This window comes from Apus apus, chromosome 23 (genome assembly GCF_020740795.1).
Source record: "Apus apus isolate bApuApu2 chromosome 23, bApuApu2.pri.cur, whole genome shotgun sequence".
NCBI lineage: Eukaryota > Metazoa > Chordata > Aves > Apodiformes > Apodidae > Apus > Apus apus.
In genome coordinates this window covers 1,504,733-1,522,194 of record NC_067304.1, presented here as the reverse complement: position 1 = coordinate 1,522,194, position 17,462 = coordinate 1,504,733, and the positions used below count along the sequence as shown (strand labels likewise).

The following is a 17,462-nucleotide window of genomic DNA, read 5'->3' as shown; positions in this document are numbered from 1 at the left end:
CTGCAGCCTCCAGGCAGGCTCAGAGCCTGTAGAGGACCAGGTTTGCACTCGTGTTACCTGATCCCCATGTGACTTGCAAGGCTGGTGGCCTTGAGCTTTCTTCTCAGCTTACAGGAGGAGCAGGGCTAGCAGAACGTGCAGTGGCCCCTTTGTGCTCTTTCTGGAGATCAGCAGCTGCAGGTCACACCGTGCAGGGCACCACGGGCAGGGTCCTCATGGAGGTGCAACCATCATGGTTGGTGTTGTCTTGCAGGAGCTGAGCCTGGTGTCTGGCCAATCCCAGCACCCTTGTGACACCCTGATGGACCATTGCTGCCCTGGTCTCCTCTCCCTCGTCCCAGTCCATGGCTCCTGCTCCAGCTGGGATGCATCCCTCAGAGGCCTGTGGCTCTTCTTTTGGATGTCAGCATCCCTTTAGAGACCATCCTGGTTTTGCTCTTTCTTCTCTCCCTCCCCGTCCTGGGCAATCACAGCTCTCCCCACCTGGAAACCCACCCCCTTGTTAGCACAGCTCAGCTCATCTGACCCTGTCAGAGCACATAGCTTCGTGCTCTGGCTGTCTCAGAGCTGTCTCTTGATCCTGATGTCCCCATTTGGAGGAATTTCCTGGAGATCATGAAATCAAGAGCCTTTGGATCAATGCCCAGAAGAGCAGGGCTTGCTTGGCTCCTCCATGGCAGAAATCCTGGAGAAGTAGCTGTGGAACAGGACAAAATACTCTGTCCACCTGAGTTTGGGGAAGGTTGAGGAGTGAGACCACACGTTATGGAGACGTTTTTAGTAGCTTCTCGGGCGTGTGGCAAGTGAAGGACACAAGGATAAGCAGGGAGTGAGCTGGGTTGTTTCCTACAGGACTGGTGGGTCAGTGGGGGTCTTTGGGGGGAATCTGAGTTTGGGGGATGGTGGGTCACAAGTCCTGGGGTGACCAGACTCCTTGGGAAAATCCTGGTTGTAGGGGTAGGGGCAAGAGGTTGGAGGACATGGTGCAAGGCTGGGCAGTGATTTGTCTTCTCCAGGAACACGGGTCAGGGACAGGGGCATCTGGGTTGGTCCAGGTGATCCAAGAGTTGCCTTCCAACCTCAGACGTTTCTGGGATCGAGGTGGAGGCTGGGGGAGAACAGAGGGGACTGGGGGAGGACATGGGGGGAGCAGGTGGGTTTATGGGGTCAAGGCAGGATTAACAGGGAGGATTTGGGGGGGAGGGGTCTAGTGTTCACTCAGGGGCTGAGGGAGGCCTGTGGGGTGCAGGGTCAATGGGGAGGCTGGGGGGAGCACTTGGGGTGGGGGAGGAGTGAGTGGCTGAGGAGGTGGCAGTGGGGGGTTTGGGAAGCCCTTAGCTAGAGGGGTGTTGGTGCTGGGGACAGGAACTTTGTCCCCAAAGAAAGGTGACCTGGCCCTGGCCTGCTGAGTCCCGTGCAAGCTGGGGGGGCTGGGGGTGGGGATGACCAGGACCATGTGCTGCAGTCCCATAGGAGGGGGTAGGGCTGGTGCTGCTGAATGTGCAGGTGCCGGGTGGCTATTCCTGGCTGTCCCCGCCTGCGCAGGCAGATTGGTTTGCAGGGAGGTGACAAGTGCCAACCAAAGCCTATAAAAATCTCCCAGCCCCTGCTCTGGCTCAGTGACCTGGTTCCCCCCCCCTCCCAGCACAGCCGTCCCGCAGCAGAGACCTTCTGCCCAGAGTGGGGACGCCTGGTCCAGAGCAGGGACTTCAGCCCCGGAGTCAAGATCCCAAACCTGGAGGTGAGGCCTTTGGTCTGGAGCGAGGATCTCAAACCAGAGCAGAGACCTCGGAGCAGAGACCCCAAAACATCTTCTTCCCCAGCCCCCAGCAATGACCGGCAAAACTGCACCTCCCGCCACCCACCCAGCTCCAGCAGATCCAAAGAAAGAGCCAAGCCCAGAGAAAGAACCAGCACCAGCTCCAGCTGCTGAAGAACCTCCAAGCCCTGAGCATCCCCCGGCTGCAGACCAGCCCTCAGCCCCCACAGATGAAGCCACTCCTGTCCCCACGGCAGAAGGGACTCCAACCCCTGAGGAAGGTCCTCCAGCTCCTCCAGCTGAACCCCAGGCTCCAGCTCCTGAACCTGAGAAACCCAAGGCAGGTGAGGACAGGACCAGACCCTGACGTGGGGAGGGAAGGGGCGTGTGGGGGTGAAGGGACAGAGGGATGAAGTCACCAAGGATATTTTTGCAGTGGGATTTGACTGGGGGATTAAGAGGATGGGGGGAAGCTGAAGACCAGCATGGAGGTTGGGTGGTTGCCCTCCAACAGCCTTGGTACTCAGGAGCCTGTCCTGACCCCTGTGGATTTGTTCCAGAGCCACCCAGCTCCCCCTTGTCCTTGGCTGTGGAAGAAGTGAGTGAAAACTCGGTGACACTGACCTGGAAAACTCCAGAGCAGACAGGCCGGGAGGGCCTGGATGGATACGTGGTGGAGATCTGCAAAGATGGAAGTAGGCTTGGGCTCTCCTGCTTCGTAAGCATGGAGAGCTGGTGTGCTGCTGCAGGGGGGTGGGGTGGAGCTGGGCAGAACCTGCCCTGGGCACCATTTCCCTTTCTTTCACCAAATGGGTTCATTTTAAATAGTCTTTTTGTTTGGGTTTTCTTGTGTCCATGGAGGGGTGGGGCTTCTCGTTGGCTTCAGATACTAGTGATGTCTTTGTGGGGGGACACATTGGACCAGGTTTAATGTCACTGCCATGTCCAGCTAGAGGGTGAAGGAGAGACCAGCTCTGAGGATGGTCTCTGATGAACTCGGCAGAGACCTGTCTTTGGGTTGGGGATGCAAAAGCTCAGGAGGAAAAAGATTCAGTTGTCCCACGTTTGCCCCAAACTGAGTCCAGAAGGCATGGGGATAACTGGGAGGAGGAGGGAGGACAGGATCCTGGCAGCACAAGAGTGGTTGGAATGCATCTGCAGGCAAGCCCTGCCCAAGTGAGATGGGACTCATCCTGGAAGGAGAATGGCTGTGGTAGGTGGAGGTGGGCTGGGTGGGAACAAGTATCTGTGGTTCTCCAGTTGCATTTGTGGTTGGTGGAACGGGGTAGGTGGATGAGGCTCATGCTTTGGACACCCTTTTGCAGCCCTGCTTGGCCTTGGGGTGAGAGTGAGTGACCTGTGTGGCTGAGGGGTCTGCAGGGGGAGGCTGGGGTTGCTGGGCTGGGTCCTGCATGAGGCTGGAGTGGCTTGGGAAGCTCAAGTGGTCTGTGGGGGACTTGATCTATCACCCTAGGCTGTTCAGCTTGTGTCAGGCAGGATCAGCACATGGTTGGCCATGGGAGGCTTTCACCGCCGGGCTGGGAACTGGGGAGGTAACCACGGCTGGGTGGGATGTGTGAGGAGGCCCTTGTGTGGGACAAGGAAAGATGCAGCTGTTCCAGGAGGGTGCTGGCTGGCAGCCACCCAAAGATCACAGTTCTGAATGCTCTCCCAGCTTGCTTTGGACTTGGCTGGGTGACAGGACAGCTCTTACCATCCAGTGCTGACCACCTGGGCTTTGTGACTGGTCTATTTGGGCTGGTGCAAGACCTTGGTTGGCCAAAAGATGGTGAGATTTGGGTGTGACCTGGTTTGAGTAATGCCAGTGGTGAAGGGAAAGAGGAGCTGGTGGGATTTGGCTGGTCTGATGGCACTGATTGGAAAACTTCCTTGATTTGAAGGTGCACCTGGTGGCTTAGCAAACCCTGGCACATGTAGGTTGCTCTACTTGCCCACCTGGGACACCCAGACCTTTGGTGACTAGGATAATCTGCTTTCTAACTGAGGAACCTCTTGGGAGCTTTGGCACCTTGTGAGGCTGTGTTAGCTGGCTGGTGTGGGAGGACTTCTGCATCTTGGCTGTGGGGTGGGTTTGGGATGTCCCTTGCAAGTAGGAAGAACAGATGGAGAGGTCTATCTGGCTGGTGTCAGGTGATGAGCAGACCTTGCCCGATGTGGAGCCTGCTCTGGGTAACATGATGAGCCCCAAGGAATGATCCTGAGGTGGTAAGAGGAGCAGACAGGCTGAAGGGTTGTCAAAGGGTCATAACTACTTCCAGAAATGCACCTGGAAGGTCAGCAGGGCCATATTTGCTGGTCTAGTGCCTCCTGCTCAACAGTTGAGCTTCTGCCAGCACTTCATCCCCTGCGCTCCTCGGCAGGATGGGATGGGCAACCTCTCCTCTTGTCCTGCTGGTGCCCCAAACCACTCGGGCTTTGTGAGGAAGGGCTTTCTTGTCTCTGGGCTTCACCCTCTGTGGCTTGATCCTGCTGCTTGGGGTGTGTATCTGTCCTGAAGTGCTCTGCTGGCTTCACCCTAGGTACGGACTGGACAGCTGTGAACCAGGAGCCTTTTCTTTCCACCCGGTACGTGATCCAGGACCTCAGCTCAGGTGACAAGATCCATGTCCGGGTGAAGGCTGTCAGTGCCAACGGTGCCAGTGTCCCAGCTGCTTTGGAGCAGCCTGTCACCATCAGAGAGATCCTCCGTAAGTCCTGCTCCTGTCATGCCTCATTCCGTGTGCTTTGTCAGTGCTACAAAGAAACCAGAGTCCACCCCTGCAGCCTGGGCAGCCTCTGTCCTCTCACACGTCACAGTCCAGCCTTTGACCAAGATGTTAGCCTCAAGAATGGTATCCAGTTCCCTTGGGGTGGGATGGAGTAGTTTCCCAACCTCAAGACACCGATATTGCAGGTAGCAAAGCTTTGGGTGTGAAGTTCAAGGACAGGGAACTGCTGGAGAGGGGACAACAAAGGGCTATGAAGATGCTGAGGGGACTAGAACATCCCTCTTATGAGGAAAGGCTGAGGGATTTGGGTCTTGAGAGGAGAAGACTGAGGGGGGATCTTATCAATGCTTATCAGTACTCCAAGGGTGGGTGTCAGGATGGGGCCAGTCTATTCTCAGTGGTGCCAGAGACAGGACAAGAGGTAACGGGCATGAACTTGAACACGAGAAATTCCATCTAAATATGAGAGACATGCCTCCCTCCTCTGGAGACATTCCAAACCCTACGGATGTGTTCGTGTGGGTCTACTGTAGGTCACCCTGCTCTGGCAGGGGGGCTGGACTAGATGATCTCCAGAGGTCCCTTCCAACCCTGAGCATTCTGTGATTCCTTGATTTTCTGATTTCACTGCAAGAGCCCAGAAACGTGTTTTCATCCCATCTCCTCTCCTTGGCCATGCTCACATCTCTGCTGTGCCACCACATACCCCAGACAGCCTTGTTTATTTAGCTGAGGGAAGCCCAGAGCTGGTGCTCTTCAGCATGGGAACTTTAATCACGCTGAACTCGCTAATGAGGGACTTGCTCCCATGCTCAGCAAGACTCACATTCCTCCCGGGGTGCTGTCAATGTCCTGAGACTGAGCTGTGACTCTAAGGCCTGTTTTCACTTACCAAACAGCAAAGAGGGACTTTTTTTTTGTCTTTACAAGGACTTGCAAATGCACAAGTTTTCCTGTTACTCAAGGAAAACATCAGATTTTTCGGCTGCTTAAAAATAGTAATAAAAATAACAGAAGTTATTCCAGGAACCATCAGCTTTTCACAGGAAAAGGCTTGGAGAAGGCATTTGGGAAGGGTTTACTCAGAGGAGATCAACACGGCTTAGTGGTTGGTGCCTGCTGCCATGTCCACCTCCAGATCTCAAAGGCATCCCACCATACCCTGTGGGACTGGGGAAACTGAGGCATGAGTTGCCAAATAGCTCATTTCCCACATCCAGTCCCACACTGCTCCCACCCATTCAACCCCCCTGTCCCAGCTGCCCGAGCTTTGTCCCAGCCACATGAGAGATGTAAAACCCAAAGAGCTGAAAGACCCTCACCCAACTTGCTCTTTACTCCCCACGAGTGGGATTTTTTTCTTCTCTCTTTTCTTTTTTTGCCAACTGAAACTCCAACAGCTCTTGCCTGCTCTTGTATTTCACTCGATCAATCAGTCCTCCATGTCCCTCTACCTCCCTGTGTCCACCCTGGTGGCAATGGTGTGGGTCACTTGCTCAAGTCCACTCCTCTCTGTCCTATCTGGCACCTTTTGGGCTTCACATTTTCTCGGGGACTGCATTTTGTACCTCTCCCCAGTTCATTTATAGCATCACAAGGGAGTTGAAATAGCAGCAGTGCAGATGGCAGAGAGCTGAAAAACAGGTGGGATGAGTGGGATTGGGAAGTGGAGAGAGACGAGGAGAAACCAGATGAAGATTCAGTGTGGGAGTTGGGTTCTGCAGGGAGCTGGGGCAGGGAAAATGCCTTCCCACCTGGGCCACCAAGCTCAGCCAGCCCCTCCGGCTGAGCGAGGCAGGCGTGAGCTGGGGAAAACACCCGTGGATTGACATTCCTCATTTGAGGTCAGGTTTCTCTGCTTCGTGGAAATGGATGGGCCCAAGTGGCAGCATCAGTGCCTGGATCCCTGGAGCGACCAGAGGAGGGACCAGCTCAGCTGTTAGCGGGGCCATCTGGGACCGTCGGCATCTCCCCGGAACCACTGCCGGCCCTTCACACTCACAGCTGCTTCTCCACCTCCTGGTTTAATTCTGGCCGTGTCCCCTCCCCAGAGCTAAGCTCCAGCACGTTCAGTCTGGGCAGAGACACAGGACTCTCTGACCAGGGGCTCACGTACACCCAGTGCCTCCCCGGGGGGATCACCGAGTAGGGTTACACGGCTGCTATTTTCACCCCGGGGAAGGAGACGCCCCACCAGCATTCTCCAGGGTGGGATTTTTTCTGCTTCTCTTTGTTATGTTCCCTTGGGGACATGGCAGCCTTTGTCTGAAACCTGGGGCTTTCACAGCTCTGCTGAGAGCAACCACTCTGGTCTTGCCATGGCTTTGAGCACACAGGGAAGGTGGAGATCTGGTGAGCCTCGTCCTTGCTGGAAGTTGGGTTGTGTGGCTCTTGTCTTCTTTCTGAACTGGGGGACAATTGTTTCCTAAGTGGGAGATGCTGTCCTCTGCCTTGCTACTGTGTAGGCTGTGCTGTGGCTCTACTGGTTAAGTCCATGTAGGTCTCCATGGCTTAGCTATGATGAAGAGCATGGTCCATGGGGATGGTCCCATTGGGTTGGTGACCTGGCATAGAATCAGAGTTCTCAGGGTTGGAAATGTCCTCTGAAAACCATCTAGTCCAACCCCCTTGCTGGAGCAGAATCACCTACAGTAGGTCACAGAGGAACATGTCCAGATGGGTTTGGAATGTCTCCAGAGAAGGAGACTCCATCTCAAGATGGAGATACCCCAGGCAGTGGGGTGGACTGAATTGGCTCTGCAGGGGAGGCAAGCACTGTCCAGGAGATGAGAAGGAAGAAGAGGCTGTGTGGTTCTGGGTGGGATTTCTTGATGACCAAGCAGGGGGTTGCTTGGGGTGGGTTAGCCAGTTGGAGGCTGTGATTTTCTTGGCCCTAAGGTGTGACTTTCTGGTCCCCAGAGCTTCCGAAGATCCGCATGCCCCGTCACCTGCGGGAGACTTATTTCAGGCGTGTTGGAGATGCTGTGAACATTATGATCCCTTTCCAGGTAGGTGGGTCGTTTGGGAAATGCCTGGGGTCAGCTGTGGGGTGGCTTGTCCTGGTCTCCGTGTCTCATGAGCTAAGGGTGGGAGACGGGGTGGGAATTTCTCTCCCATTCCTGCCTAGCTCCCAGTTTTCTCCTGCTGTGTCTTTATTGGTGGTGTTGGCAATGAAACAACCCCAAAGACACTAGGACATGGGTTGGCTATTGCTGCTTTCTCAGCCCATGGGTCTTGTTCTGCTCATTCTCCTGGTCCAGCCTGGCAGGGATCAGGACACATACTACAGGACCCCCAAGAGTGGAGGTCTCCTCGGGGTGAGCAGGGCAACCCCAGAGCTGTGTGATGGAGGGAGTGATGCTGATACTGGTGGGCCAAGCTGGAGGTCCTTTACCCTCAACTGATACATCTTACACTCTCTGGAGCATCAGCAAAATGTCTCCACCATGATATCTGAGATGGAGAAAACCATCCCTGGAACTGGCTGGCCAGGCAGGGTGAAGTGAGGGGCAGAAAACTCCCCCTGAGGTGAGGGACATGTCCATGCCATGTCCCATAGGCAGTTGGTAGCCTGCACTGGTTGTGCTCCAGGCATGAATTGGCCCTGGATGCTGAACTGAAGCCCTTGCTGCTCTGCTTGGACCCGGGCTCAGTGCCGGGCAGCAGGAGCACAGCTCTGGCTGCAGTGCCCTGGGCAAGGAAAGCTGGACTTGCCCAGGAGGACCTTAGGGGACCAGCATGTTCCCAGCATCATCCCTGGAGCTTGATGGCTTCCTGTCAGCGGAGCTGGCAGGGACCAGCTGTGGTTTCTTCCCTGGGAACTGCCAGATGGGAGAGGCTGTATCCAGGCCACTGCTGCCTGGACAAAGCGGGGTGGCTTTGCCCACCCATCCTTCCCAGCAGGACCTGTTGGGACCGTGCGCTCAAGTGGCTCCTAACCTGCCTCTGCGGGTTGCTCCAGGGAAAGCCACAGCCAGAGGTGACCTGGACCAAGGGTGGCCAGCCCCTGGACACCAGCCGTGTCAGCATCCGCACCACGGGCAAGGACACCATCTTCTTCATCCGCACGGCCCAGCGCAGCGACTCGGGCAGGTACGAGCTCGCCGTGAGGATAAATGGAGCAGAGGACAAGGCCATCCTGGACATCCAAGTCATTGGTAAGGCTGGGGTCAGCTCTGAGGCTCATTTCTGCCCCTGGGTTAGGGGTAGCTCTTGTTCTGGGTGGGATGGGGCCAATAAGAAGACAAAGGGCTCTGGGGTCCTTCTTCCAGTGGTCACTGAGGTGAACTCTGTTTGAGTTCTGCCAGCCCGTGTCCATCACACCTTCTGGTTCTTAGGGGCATGGTTTAGCAGTGGACTTGGTAGAGTTAGATTAATGGCTGGAGTTGAGGATCTTAAAGGTCTTTTCCAATCTAAATGATTCTACAATTCTCATCCCTCGTGTGCTGCAACAGGTGAGAAGAGTTTAGAAAGGGGGTGCATGGGATCATCAAGGCACAGAATTTTGGGGGGCAACAAGTGAGGAGGCCACCCTGTGAGGGCTTGTATTTGCAGAGCCACCGGGTCCCCCCCAGAACCTGAAGCTGGTGGATGTGTGGGCCTTTAACGTGGCCTTGGAGTGGACACCCCCAGCGGACAACGGAAACTCCGAGATCAAGGGCTACATCGTGCAGAAGTCAGACAAGAAGAGTGGGGTGAGTCTGGGCACTCCTGGGCCTCCTGTGTCCTGGTGCTGGGGATGGGCAAAAGGGAGATGCACATCTTAGAAGCTCAGCATGGGCTGGCAATACTCACTGGAGACCAGAAACCAACCATGCCCTGGCTGCATTAAAAGGACCGTGGCCAGAAGGTCAAGGGAGGGGCTTCTTCCCCTCTACTCTACTCTCCTGAGAGCCCATCTGGAGAACTGAGTCCAGCTCTGGGGTCCCCAACACAAGAAGGACACGAAGCTCCTAGACTGAGTCCAGAGGAGGCCACAGAGATGATGGGAGGGCTGGAGCAGCTCTGCTCTGGAGCCAGGCTGGGAGAGTTGGGGTGTTCAGCCTGGAGAAGAGAAGGCTCCAGGGAGACCTTAGAGCAGCTTCCAGTGCCTGAAGGGGCTCCAGGAAAGCTGGGGAGGGGCTTGGGACAAGGGCAGGGAGGGATGGGATGAGGGGGATGGATGAAAACTGGAAGAGGGAGCTTGAGGTTGGAGATGAGGAGGAAATTCTTTGGTGTGAGGGTGGTGAGAGCCTGGCCCAGGTTGCCCAGGGAAGCTGTGGCTGCCCCATCCCTGGCAGTGTTGAAGGGCAGGTTGGATGGGGCTTGGAGCAGCCTGGGCTGCTGGGTTAAGGTCCGTTCCAACCCAAACCATGTCATGATTCTATGACCTTTCTCTCCTCCTCTACCTTCTCCAGTTTTTGGACAACCTGCCTTTCCTCACTAGGATTGTTTTTGAATTTTGTCCTCCCAGAAGTGGTTCACGGCCCTGGAGCGCTGCACCCGCACCAGCTGCACCATCTCTGACCTCATCATGGGCAACTCCTACTCGTTCCGGGTCTTTTCCGAGAACGCCTGCGGGCTGAGCGAGAGGGCAGCTGTCACCTCTGAGGTGGCCCACATCAAGAAGACAAGTGAGGACAAGTCCCTAGCTCAGGAGGTGGTGGGCAAGAAGGGTCTTGTCCCCATTGGGCCTAGAAGGGCTTCGTCAGTCTTGTGGTCATGCTGCTGAGATGGTCTCCAGGATAAGCACCGCAGGGGTGAGGCTGTGCAGGTCCAGAGGTGTCCTGCTCTCCTTCTACACCTCCTTTCTCCTTTTGGGAAGGCTTGTGCCATGGTCAGCCCCTTGGGAGGGATCAAGGCATGGCCATCCCTGTGGTGAGATGGAAGAAGGAGTTGGGAGGGATCAAGGCATGGCCATCCCTGTGGTGAGACTGAAGCAGGAGCTGGAAAGGGTGAGGAAGAGCCCTGGCTGTGTCCCCTCAGCTCAGGGCCAGCAGAGGAACAGGTCCCTGCAGTGGTCCATCTGCAGAGCAGCAGCCCTCAGCCCTGCTCCCCTTCCATCTACTCGCATCCTGCCCCCTGGTATCACACGGGGAGCTGGGGTCTCTGCCACCCCCAGAGCTGAACTCCAGCTCCTGCTTCTGTGCACTGGATTCTGGGGATGGAGTAGAAGATCTAGAGGTGTACCTGGCCTAGATCCAGAATGCTGCACACAGCATGGTGGTGCTGGGCTGCAGGCTGGCATCTCCCCGGTCTCCTCAGGGACTGGGCACTGAGATAGCATGGCTGGGTGGGAAGAGATTTAGAGACAGGGTTGGTCCAAGCTGAAGGCCAGGTCCTCAGGTCAGGCTAGATGCTGTCTGGCTTGTTATGTGAGGGAGCAAAAGTATTTTGGGGTACCTTGGGCTAAAGGCCTGTGACCGTGTGCTGGTCAGCCCAGGAGCCCAAGCTCTGCCTCAACCTAGAATGAATTCTTTTCTCAGAAACTTCTTACCAGGCAGAGAAGATCCCCCAACAGGACATGATGGAGCCTCCAAAGTTCACCCAACCCTTGACAGATCGAACCACCACCCGGGGCTACAGCACACATCTCTTCTGCTCCGTCCGGGGCTTCCCCCAGGTCAGTGGTTCCTCCATGGACAGCATGGCCTCCACGTGTGGGCAGCCACCAGTGGTGGTTTTGCGAGGTGGCTGGAGGTGTTGGGAGGTGGTTGGTCATGTTGTGTTAGGGTTGGGTGAGGTGAGGTGGCTGGAGGTGTTGGGAGGTGGTTGGTCATGTTGTGTTAGGGTTGGACGAGGTGAGGTGGCTGGAGGTGTTGGGAGGGGGTTGGTCATGTTGTGTTAGGGTTGGATGAGGTGAGGTGGCTGGAGGTGTTGGGAGGTGGTTGGTCATGTTGTGTTAGGGTTGGGTGAGGTGAGTGAAACTGGGGAAAGGTTGGAGTGTTTCTGTATGGAGGTGAGAGCCTGGTCTTCGTTCCAGCCACTTCCTGTTTCCTTCCTGAGGAAGTGTGGAGCAGTGGTTACTGCTCCAGAATGGAGCTCTTCAAACTGCTTCTGACTGCATCCCACCAAAGCCACCAGCTTCAGGCAGGGCCAAGGCAGAGGGAGGTGGCTGCATTGTGGGGCCAGTTAGATCTCTCACTTCCCTCCCTGCTTCAAACGACTCAACAAATCCCGTTGCTTTCCAGCCCAAAATCATCTGGATGAAAAATCAGATGGAGATACGGGAAGACCCCAAATACATCGCCATGACTGAGCAGGGCATCTGCTCCCTGGAAATCCGCAAGCCCAACCCTTTTGATGGGGGCATCTACACCTGCAAAGCTGTGAACCCCCTGGGGGAAGCCTCAGTAGACTGCAGACTTGATGTGAAAGGTGAGATTGGCCCAGGAGACAGGGGAGCAGGTCTTCTTGCCTGCCTTTGCCTGCTCGTGCTTTCACAGTGATGGGGTTTGTGTTGATCCTGGGGATGGGGGAGTCTGTGGACACTGGGCAGCCTGGTAGAGCTGGAGCTTTGGGCTTGTTGGGTCTTGAAGCATCTTGAAATCAGTTTTCCTCATTTGTGGCCAAAAAAATGGGGGAAGGGGGATCCAGAAAGTGCAGAGTTAAGGACTAGAGGTGCTGGTGGAGGCTGGGCCAGTCACTTGCACCTCACAGCATCTACCAGCCCTTGTGTCCCAAGCCCTCCACGGGTGTGGGGGGGATTATGCTGAACTCCCTCCACTTGCACCTGGGTTGGTGTGATTTATGGCTCAGGATCCTGCCCAGGCTTCCCAGCTCACATTTCCCTGCCTCAGCAGAGCACCCAGCAGCAGCCCCGGGCAGGAGGCTGTGCCAGCACACCCTGCACACGCTCCTCGAGTGGAGGAGGGTTCTTAGACACCTCTCATTGGGATTATTTCTCCTCCCATGGTTTCCCAGCAAACACTCACCCACCCCAAGACGCACTCTGACCTCCCGGGCAGGGCTCCAGCACCTGCAAGCCTTGCTGAGGTTTTGGTGCTGCTGGTGCTGGGATGGTGCTGAGCTGTGTGGCTTCCAGGCACTGCAGTGAGCATGGACCTGGCCAGCCCTGGTCACACTGTCCTGCAGGCAGGGCTGGCAGTGCAGTCGTGCAGGCAGCATGGTGCAATTGGCCTGGAGATTCATAGACCCATCAAATGGGTTGGCTTGGAAAGGAACTTATAGATCATCAGGTTCCAACCTCCCTGCACGGGCAGGGACACCTCCCACCAGCCCAGGCTGCTCCAAGCCCCATCCAACCTGCCCTTCAACACTGCCAGGGATGGGGCAGCCACAGCTTCCCTGGGCAACCTGGGCCAGGCTCTCACCACCCTCACACCAAAGAATTCCCTCCTCATGTCCAACCTCAAGCTCCCTCTCCCAGTTTTCATCCCTCCCCCTCATCCCATCCCTCCCTGCCCTTGTCCCAAGTCCCTCCCCAGCTTTCCTGGAGCCCCTTCAGGCACTGGAAGCTGCTCTCAGGTCTCCCTGGAGCCTTCTCTTCTCCAGGCTGAACACCCCAACTCTCCCAGCCTGTCTCCAGAGCAGAGCTGCTCCAGCCTTCCCATCATCTCCATGGCCTCCTCTGGACTCACTCCAGAGGAGGCCACTCACGTCCTTCTTGTGTTGGGGACCCCAGAGCTGGACACAGTACTAGGGACACAAAGCACCTGGGATTCACCCAGGCTGGGATCTTGGTGGCAAGGTGGCCAGGAGCAGGCAGTGATGGTGGTGTGTGCATGACTGCTTGGAGCACGTGTGCACGGGGATGGTGTCTGCAGGTGCACGTTGGTGTGTGCACCTGAGTGGAGTGGTGATACCCTGGGTCACTTTTGGAAGTCAAAGAGGGAGTAAGTCAGGGAGACTTCAGGGTGTTTATATCTCCTGTGCTCTCCTGCAGTGCCCCAGTGAGGAGAGATCCGAGGACAAGATGAAGAGCAAGGTAGGTCTGGGATGGGGCTGTGGGATGGACAGAGGATGAGTCTTTTCATGGTGTATGGAGAGGTTTGAGTGTCCTTCCTGGATTAGCCCTTGTCACCTGCTGATGGAGCCCCAGCTTGGGTCTTCCTCATCCCACAGCTGGAGATGTCCTGGTGGGGTCAGATCCTGCAGAGCCAGAGAGAAACCTGCCCCTGTGCAAGGTGGAGGGAGGGCTGCAGATATGGCCAGGGGGACCAAGAGGTGTGTGGAACCTGGTGTGCCTGGCAGATGCACGGGCAGCACGGTGGGCAGAGCCCCAGTTTGCAGGAAGGGCTCAGAGCTGGGACACCAGGGCCTGGATGCACGTGAGGGACCAGTGGTGGGGCTGGGAGCAGGAGTAGAGGGGTGTGAAATGGGGTTGGGGACTGAAAAAAGAGAGTTAAATGGTTGCACCTGAATGTTGTGGGGCAGGAGAAGGTGGAAGAGCTGAGCTGGGCTTGTTTTGCATTAGAGCCCTGGCTGGGAGGTGGGTTCCCATCTCAGCCCTGACCACTGGTGCCCTCCCAGGCCTCAGATCTTGTTCCTTTGCCCCAGGTTGATGCTGCTGGGCAGTAGTTGGCACGTGGTGATGCTCCTGGCCATGGCCTCTGCTGCCTGCTGACCTGCCCCTCCCTGGCAGAGCTCTGGGGGGGGCCTGCACCTCAGCCTGCCATGGCATGGTCCTCTCTGAATGTGTCCTTAGCTGTGACAATAAAACAAGCCCATCTGAGGGGCTTTGGTTCTAATAAAAACACAAAACCAAACCACTCTGTTCTGCTCGTGGTGGGGTTGGCTTGGCTGGGGGGAGGCAGAGGGGAGAGGGATGCTACTTGTCCAAACCCTGGGTGAAGGAGGTGGGATTTGAGCTTGGAAAAGATGGACCAGCTTTATAAAACTCATATGACAATGACTAAACCAGAAGCAACCCAACCAGGAGGAGGATGGGGAGAAGTTTCCTTCTGGAGCTGGAGAATGATTCTGGCTGGGAGGTGAGGAGGGAAACAGCAAGGTGGACACTGAGGCACGTTGGTGTCTCTTCATCCAAGCACAATTTCCTTCTCAATTCGGTGATGCAGCCACATGCTGCCATCCCCAGCAGCTCAGTCCTGGGCCTGAGAACGGTGCCAGGTGGGATTTGGAGCCACCTTTGCAATGCCAGGACCCACTGGTGGGTGCAAAGGTGGGTCCAAATCCCACCTGGGCATCCAAAGCTCTGAGCTCAGCCCACCCTTGGTGAGCAAATCCAGGCAGTGCCTGTGGCTCAGATACCTCACCCCTCTCTGCAGCTTCTCCTGCAGCCCCTCTTTGTCCCCATCTGCCCCACTCACCTACTCTCCATGCCCAAGCTGAAGTCCATGGGGACACTGCTGCTCCCAGGGGCTCAGCACTGTCCACACCAGAGGTGGTTTCCAACATCAGAGGGCATTGAATAATTTTTACCCCAGCTGGTGGTCAGGGCTGGTTTATTCACTCCTTACTACTCCCTGAAAGGAGGTTGGAGCAAGGTGGGTGCTGACCTCTTCTCCCAAGGAACAAGTGATAGGACAAGAGGAGATGGCCTCACCTTGCTCCAGGGAAGGTTTAGTTTGGATCTTGGGCACAGTTTTCTCATGGAAAGGGTTGTCAGGCCCTGGCCCAGCCTGCCCAGGGCAGGGGGGGAGTCCCCATCCCTGGAGGGGTTTCCAAGCCCTGGAGATGGTGCTGAGGGACATGGGGCAGGGGTGGCCTTGGCAGGGCTGGGGGAACAGTTGGACTCGTTGACCTTAAAGGTCTTTTCCAACCAAAACAATTTGATGATTCTCTGACTGAGGTGGTTGTGGGTAGCAATGATGCCACCAGGGTGAAAGTTGCAGTCCAGCCAGCAAATCCAGGCAGGTCTTCTCCTGGTGCACTCACACCTGGACACTGGTGGGGTTGTCCTGCCTCCCTTCATGTCCCTGGCATCTTTACACGTGGCTTTGGCCAGTGGGAACTTTTACAGACAGGACCTGGGAAGGGGCTGGGTTAGCCAGGGGGTTGCTAAGATGGGGGGGAGAAGCAACATCTCCAAGGCTGTGTCATTGCTGCTCCCTGTGCCCTTTCCAGGCTCTTACTGTTGTCCTACAGGGCAAGGCCTGAGTTTGCAGCCCCCCCAGAGGAGCAGGGTGGGTAACACCATCTGCTGTGAGTTGCTGTCCCCAGGAAAGGCCTGGAGAGCACGGAGTGGAAAAATCCACTAGGTTGTTTGTTTGTTTTCTGAAACCATTCACATGCCTTTTAATTTATGAGCGTCCCAGTTGTCAGGTTTTCTGGGCACCTTAGGAAGGATCAGGAGGAGGTGGCATCAGGTCTGGGAAAGCAGCCTCTGGCAGGACTAGGATGTGAGTGGGAATCAGACCTGTGCTTGGGAGCAGCAGCACCAGTCTGAGGCCAAGTCACTCCTGTGCCAAGGGGCCAGGAGCAAGGAGGTCCCTCTGCACTAGCCTGGGGCCACCTCAGCCTTTCCAGAGAGAAGGTTTTGGGTTCTTCACACTGAGGGGGCTGGGAGGATGTTCAAGGCCCCTCCATTGTGAAGGAGCCCAAGGGCAGGATTTGCTCCTGTCCTGGCCTTTGCTCTCCTGCTCTGCTCCCAGTGTGGTCCAAACCAGGACCTTGGATGTGATAGACTGAAGCTCTTGTGAAATGCTGGGGGCTGAGTCTCACGTCCTTCCTCCCACCCTTCCTTGCTGCCCTCCTCTTCCTCTCCAGAGTCCTGGAGGAGATCTCTGCAGTGGTGGATGAAGGGGGGGACACCCAGCAGCCCCACGGCCTGTGCTGCAGGTGCACAGCATGGCTCTCCAGCTCCAGCCACCCATAAATCTCCCCCACCCAAAGTCCTTTTCCTCTCTGCACCCACCAGGAACTTGCTGCAGTCACTTGGTGACGTCCAAGGGGCACGACCCTCCTGGGGCAGGACCAGGGTCATGGGGAGAGTGTTTCCAACAGGAAACTGCTGAGCAAGGCATGCTGATAAGAAATTAGTCCCAATTAACTCCAATAAACTCTTCCCACCCCCTCTTCAGCCCTGGGAGAGGTCCTGCTGCAGAGCAGGGAGCTCCAGCAACCATAGGGAGCACCGAGCTGGGTGGGGGTCCCTCTGCAGCCACCCCCTCCTCAAATGTCACCAACAATGCACCCTTCCCATGGCTAAAGCTGAGCCAGACACGGGTGGGGGTGGAAATGTCCCTGTGGCAGCATCAACACCAACATGGTGGCCCACAGATGTCCCCTGTTTGTCCCCAGGTTGGCACAGGGGCCTCTTGGCTCCCCTGGGCAATGGGGGTGGCTGCACCAGCCCCCAAAGTTTGGGTGAAAAGGGAGGGTGGGAGGGAGGGATGTGGGAGAGATGGGATAAACAGGGGCTGGGAAAGACTTGCTGCTGCCTGGCATGGAGACAGGCAGGAGAAATGAGGGAAAAATGACTCAAAGCCAGAGGCTGGAGAAGACACATGGAGGGGATGCAGCTCCCTGCGGTGGTTGGTGGGTGCTGCTGGGGTCCCTGGGGAGCCATCGGGCAGCAAAGGGGACTTCTTGCAGAGTACTCCAGAGTTCCTTGTCCCCTCTACCTACCTCTCCAGTAGAGCTGAGAGTTGGAGACTGATCCTTTGCTCTCTGGGGATGGTGGGTTCATCACCCTGTGGGTGATGCCATGACTTGCCTTCTCCTGTCTCAGTGTCTCAGCCCAGCTCCCCTCTCCCTGCTTATGGAGGGGGAAAACAAGGGCTCAAACTGTCCCGTCTTCAGAGCTGCAGAAATCACCTTGCCCTGAGCTCTCCTGGTTCTCAGCACCTTCACTCCCACCAGGACACCCCTTTGCCCAGGTCCCCCCATGGGTCCATGGATGTGGGGAGGCAGAGCAGGAGGTGCCCCCAGCATCCCCAGCTGCAGCTCTCCAAGGAGCCAGAGGTCTCCATCAACAGCAGAGAACCTCCTGGGTGCTTTTTCTCATTTGACTTTATTTGCATGAAGATAAACTGTGCCTTGGTCTGTACAATTTCTCCTTAAATACTTGG

At 56.3% G+C, this 17,462-nt stretch overlaps 1 protein-coding gene across 1 annotated transcript; it reads left to right on the top strand.

Annotated features, from left to right (window-relative positions):
• Positions 1 to 1,551: 1,551 nt before the first annotated feature.
• On the top strand, positions 1,552 to 14,195 carry MYBPH (myosin binding protein H). The gene is made up of 12 exons (XM_051639261.1): positions 1,552 to 1,741; positions 1,824 to 2,103; positions 2,320 to 2,454; positions 4,300 to 4,467; positions 7,408 to 7,496; positions 8,450 to 8,645; positions 9,043 to 9,182; positions 9,941 to 10,100; positions 10,953 to 11,089; positions 11,658 to 11,844; positions 13,373 to 13,414; positions 13,987 to 14,195. Exons 2-11 carry the CDS (start codon positions 1,833 to 1,835, stop codon positions 13,381 to 13,383), a joined length of 1,494 nt encoding a protein of 497 aa, XP_051495221.1. The 5' UTR covers positions 1,552 to 1,741; positions 1,824 to 1,832; the 3' UTR covers positions 13,384 to 13,414; positions 13,987 to 14,195.
• The last annotated feature ends 3,267 nt before the right edge of the window (positions 14,196 to 17,462 follow it).